The following is a 5,758-nucleotide window of genomic DNA, read 5'->3' on the forward strand; positions in this document are numbered from 1 at the left end:
CAAATGTTGTAAGAGAGTAGTTTTTCCTTTTCCCTTCTGGAGTGCTAGCTAGCCTGTGCGCGGGCTCGGCTACTTCTTGTACATATTCTTCTGCCTTGGCGTGCTCTCGAAAGAAAAAATCGGTCATCCTGCAACAAGCAGGACCGACTCAGGTTGAGAGCGACTGTGCTGCACTGGTAGCTGAACTGAATCTAAAGGGTGTCAGAAAATCAGCAATCTCTAGCACTGCTAAGGAGATTACAGGCCTAACTCAAGCCTTGTCGGATGCCATCTTGTCGCAAGTAAACCGCTCCAGCAACATGGTTGCCCATGAACTTGCAAAATAGGCCGCAGTGTGTTGAGTACGGAGAGTTACGTTTGGTCTATTGTTATTGAAGTTTCAGACAGAAATTAACAAGCACTACATTTTGGCATTAAAGGAGTACAATTGGAGGCGATAAAGCTTGAGCTAAAATGGGAAAAATATGGTTTGCCGACAAGAAGGAAATCCGATACATCCCCGGACCTGCAGTTGTGTGTTTCTGAATGCAACAAACGGCTTCCACTCCTCAGTCAGCTTGGCACCTGAGATCATCTTTCTTAAAGGAGAAAAACTCAACTCTGCACCTGAGATAGAAATGAATGCATCGATTAATTCGAATATTTGCAGTTTTACTACACTGCTAACAGGGATGCGCTGCTCTGCTGACGTTTAAAACTTGAGCCTGGTCGCCGGCTGCATCCAAAACATACTTCAGAGTTCAGCCCATCCTTGTATTCAGGCTTAGACGCTCAGCCAGCTCTTTTTTTTTTTTCCTTTTGATTCTATGATCTCACCCAACTAAGCAGCTTTTCAGAAGTCAGATTAATCCATCCGTGAATAGGTTTTGTTGTTGACCGCATATATTCCAAATCATGCAAAAAACATGTCCCGGGGAATATATGTGAACTCGGCAAGCACTCAACAGCAGACAAGCAATTGATATGAAAAGGAAGGATGGAAAACAGCAGTTGCAGTCTAGTAATATCAAGACTATTTTCTGAGATCAACAGACTTCAGATTTCCAGAACAACATAATCAGTTATATCGTCTAAACGGAACAATACTACTAATATATATTAATTCACAGTAGCATCAGCAAACAGCTGATTACAGCTTAGAAAGATCAGTACTAGTACATACTTGTACTCCATCTACTAAGTCACTACTGGCTAAATCATGCTATTTGCTAGACATAGTTACATCCATCCGGGGACGCCGGTCACAAGAACGACGCCGGCAGGCAGCCTCCGGGGAAACCAGACCACTAGACAAATAACGAACACAATGATCACTCGGCGGCGCAGGATGACTTAAATCTCATCCGCGTGGCTGGGGAACGACCTCCCCCAAACGCTCGATCCGACGCCGTTTGGGGACACGCTCTTAGACCCTCAGACAACTCGTTTTTTTTCTTTTCAGTCTATTATCTCACCCAACTATGAACTAAGCAGCTCTATCGAAGTCAGATTAATCCATCCGTGAATAGGTTCTGTTGTTCACCGCATATATTCCGAATCATGTCCCAGGGAATATGTGAACTCCGCAAGCAGTTGACATGAAAAGAAAGAAAACCAGCAGTTGCAGTCCAGTAATATCAAGACTATTTTCTTAAAAAAGAATTCAGATTTACAGAACATAAGCAGGTATATCGTCTAAACAGAACATAGTCGAATATATATTAATTCACAGTAGCATCAGCAAACAGCTGATTACAGCTTAGACAGATCAGTACTAGTACATACTTGTACTCCATCTACTAAGTCACTACTGGCTAAATCATGCTACTTGCTAGACATAGTTACATCCATCCGGGGACGCCGGTCACAAAAACGACGCCGGCAGGCAGCCCTCCGGGGAAACCAGACCACTAGAAGAAGAAGCCTAGACAAAGAACGAACACAATGATCACCTGGCGGCGCAGGATGACTAAAATCTCATCCGCGCAGGCCGGACATACATACACTAGATTACATGACACTGATCACTAGCAGTAGCGAGGACTGAGGAGCTTAGTTGGTTGCGAGCAGCGAGTCCCAGTCAATCTCGTAGGACGGGTACTTGGTGAGCATGAACGTCTCCGACTCGTCCCATGGCACCTCGCCGAAGTTGAGCTGGTCCATCTCCGCCAGCGGGGACGCGGATGCCGACGAGGACGAGTCGGAGCCGTCATCATCCATGGGCGAGTTCCCGGAGGAGGAGGAGTTGCCTGAGGACGCCAGGATGGGGGCGTTGATGGGCGTGGCCCCGCCGCCGGCCCTGCCGGGCTTGGCCTTGGCCTTGGAGGCGGCGATGGTGTGGGAGATGGCCTGCAGCTTGGCGTCGACGGCGGCGTCGAGCGGGCCGCGCGAGGCGGCGTTGTCGGGGAAGTTGAGGCGCGCGGCGTCCCCGCGGAGGCGGTAGGCGGCCTGGTCGTAGGTGACGGCGGCCTCCTCGGCGGTGTCGAAGGTGCCGAGCCAGAGCCTGGTGCGGTTGCGGGGGAGGCGGATCTCCGCCACCCACTTGCCCCAGTGCCGCTGCCGCACGCCGCGGTACAGCTTCTGCGGGCGCGGCGGCGCCGCCGCGGCCTTCATGGGCTGGGCCCGAGGGGCCAGCCCGGCCTGCGGGTGGAGGCGCAGGCGCGACTGGATGTACTGGATCTGGGCCGGGCTGAGAGCCTGGGCCGGCCCCATGTAGTGGGCTCCGGCGGCGGGGAAAGGCGGCGGCAAGGCGGGGTGGAACGCCGGCGCCGGCTGGATCGACGGCGGAGCATCTCGGAATAAAGGCTCCAGTGCTCCCGTCAGGTTCCCTGGGTGATCTATAGCTGCTGCCATGGAATCTACTTGCAGAGTTTTTCTTTTTTACAAATAAAAAGAAAGAAAAGATAGCCTAGTTCTTCACTAAAATCAAAGAACAGGCTTGAGAAGTACTATGGATTGTGGCACAAGGAGGTGAACTAAAAGAACCCCCTACTGCTATCCAGTGATTGATAATCTAGAAAAGATAAAGAAGAAGAGAAACTAAAAGAGCAGATCAGGAATCCAGGAACTAAAAGGCTCTGGAATCTCTACTCAGAAAATCTACAATCCTATCAGAAGGGGCGGATGGGGTGTGAGGAAGATCTGGACGGGGAGAAGTGTACCTGGAAGAAGCAAGAACTCGCTCGAATCTACTGTGATTTTGCCTACCTCGCTCAAACCTCACGGAGATTGTGTGATCAGGGATGGATTTTCTTGGGCGGTTGATGGTGGGAAGTGTTGTTGGCTGTGGAGGTCTTGGCTTGGGAACAAAGGGGACACCAAGGGAGCTCTTTTATAACCTTCGAACGGCTCTCCTGTTCCTCCTAACCTTATCCCATCAGCGCACAAATTAACACCGAATTAATACCACTAATCACCTCCCTGTGTCCAACGGCTCCATCCGCGAAGCTTCGTCTCTCCCACTGATCCGCGGGCCACTGGTCTACGCGTTTTCAGCAGTGCTCCTACAGCATGGCTTCACATTCTGGTCTGCAGGCCACTGGGGTGGCGCCACGTGGTGCGTCCACCGGCACGTGTGAGGAGCGGCGACCGGCTGGTGTCGGTACTGCTACGTGGCTCCGGCTCAATGGATGGCTTGGGTGTTTTGCTGTTGGAGGGATGGCATGGTCTGATCCGCAGGCGCCGGGCGCGTGTTTGTCTGACGAGCACGCAAATGTGCAGTGACGTGAGATGAATCGTGGATTTGTTCGTTTCACCCCTTTTTCGCCACAATCGCAAGCCCCGACCTCGAGCTGAAAGCGACGCTGATCCAGAAAACTCGACCTCTTAACGAGTCCTCTATCGGCTGAGACATTTGTTCGTCCTCGCTTCGCTAGAGACGTGTGTTTTCAGTCAAAAGTCAAATCACATTAAGTTTGACTGAAGATTTATATAAAAACAACACTATGAAAATACTTCTTAGGGAGGATCTATTGATGTAGATTTGGTACTGCACCTACTTGTATTTATTTTTGTCTCTGTTCATAGTCAAACTCTAAGCAATGATAACTTTTGTCTAAATTTATATGCCTTACTTTATGGAATCTTTACTATTATATACGAGTTCATACGTCATCAAAAATGCTTGATGTCAAAGATTCAACGCATCTGCACCATCCAAATAAGATCTGACCGCAAACATATTTCACAACAGGAAAGGTAAGATATAAAAGCCCACCCCACAAATCAGGGATTAGATATTATCTACCGCCTAAAAATGTGAGCTTTCCGTTTCCTGGCACTTGGCCGCCCGACCTTCATCGTGCACCTTATACATCACCGCTTTTGCATTAGGAAATCAACCAATTATCCACATCTAATTAGGAAGAGGCTCCGAGCAACTGCGACCGATGGGAGATGTAGTGACCGACGGGTGGGAATCCTCGATGCATTTCCACTGCTCTACGCCTCCATGGAACCGAGGACAGCCACCATGGATGCCAGCTCTACACGTTATGGATTCCTGCTCTCCACCGACATGGATCCCGACCAAATACTACACCCCGCTCCCGGACAGGTCGGTGCGTCTGCCGAACCCTAGAAGCATCATCGCCAGTACGGACATCACCCTCACACGCCTCTGCCACGTACCCACATGCCACAACAGTTTACATCCTTCTCATGTTCTCCAGATCTCTCGCCGATGATGTGGGCTTCGACGAAGAGCGCTCGCTGCGGCAGACGGCAAGGAAGGCGCTGAACTGCTGGCAACCGGTGGTCACGGCAGGAGACATTGGCGCTGCTCAACCCTGCCACCGAACGCATCTAGCGGGCGCGGCCGTCGCGAGCTCTCCCAGGTCTTCCTCCCACCATTGGTGTAATGAGGAGTTACCCATGATAATTAGGCCACTGACCCTAGCAGATAGATTTACGTCCCCATCTCATTAGTAATTAATTAACCTGATATAGAAGAGATGACCTTCTTGTTGTGTATTTCGGTAAGGGTAGCTAGCAAGGGAACACAAACATCAGGACGGATGATGTGAACATGTGTACGTACCACTTACAATTGCTTATCAATTTTCGCTTCTGTTGTGGAAGTGTCTGCCATTTAATTATGAATTATTATACGGAGTACATTCTTTTCTTTTGCCATGTTGTTCTGTCCCGGTTGAAATTGTTGACACCACTCAGGTCCGGTGAATTTTAACTATTAGCCTATTCAACAAGTTTTGTTCTGTTTGTTTCATTTCTGAATATTATTCTTGACACACGCCAATACATATATAAAAAATGCAACTCTCGACTACAGTTGAAGCAGTGCTTTCCGTGTGATTGTAGGGCACTAAAGATGCCAAATATTAATTAGTGGACAATGGGTGGCAATGATTCATCCATTACTATATGTAGTGGAGCCAATGCTTTTATCTTTTAGTGGCACCTTTTCTTCCCCCCTAATTATATGGTTTGTTTTAGAATATTCATCCAACTATGTAATGCATCAAACATGAAACAAGAGGAACTTAAAAGTCAAATTTTATAGTTTGTTTTTCTCAGTTCTTCCATGCCTTATTTAGTGAAGGCAATGTTTTTTAGTCTCTCTTCAGTATTAAATCATAATCGTTAGTATGGTTTCAGTGGAGTTAGGTTTCTGAAATATTGATAGATTACAATGTTGCAGGCTGGTTTCATCCGACATGATCTGTATTATATATCATCTCAAATAATTCAGGTATCTTCAGAATAAGTAGCTAGCTGGACTTTGGAGACATTCTCAAGGCTCTGCACATGCATTATTCTG

General features: G+C 48.3%; 1 protein-coding gene across 1 annotated transcript; it reads right to left on the bottom strand.

Moving 5' to 3' along the window:
- Nucleotides 1–1,114: 1,114 nt before the first annotated feature.
- Nucleotides 1,115–3,292, bottom strand: LOC127318684 (ethylene-responsive transcription factor RAP2-13-like). The gene is made up of 2 exons (XM_051349155.2): nucleotides 1,904–3,292; nucleotides 1,115–1,286 (listed from the first exon to the last, which is right to left on the bottom strand). Exon 1 carries the CDS (start codon nucleotides 2,830–2,832, stop codon nucleotides 2,032–2,034), a length of 801 nt encoding a protein of 266 aa, XP_051205115.1. The 5' UTR covers nucleotides 2,833–3,292; the 3' UTR covers nucleotides 1,115–1,286; nucleotides 1,904–2,031.
- Nucleotides 3,293–5,758: the final 2,466 nt, after the last annotated feature.

The sequence above is a fragment of the Lolium perenne genome, chromosome 7, assembly GCF_019359855.2.
Source record: "Lolium perenne isolate Kyuss_39 chromosome 7, Kyuss_2.0, whole genome shotgun sequence".
Taxonomy (NCBI): Eukaryota; Viridiplantae; Streptophyta; class Magnoliopsida; order Poales; family Poaceae; genus Lolium; species Lolium perenne.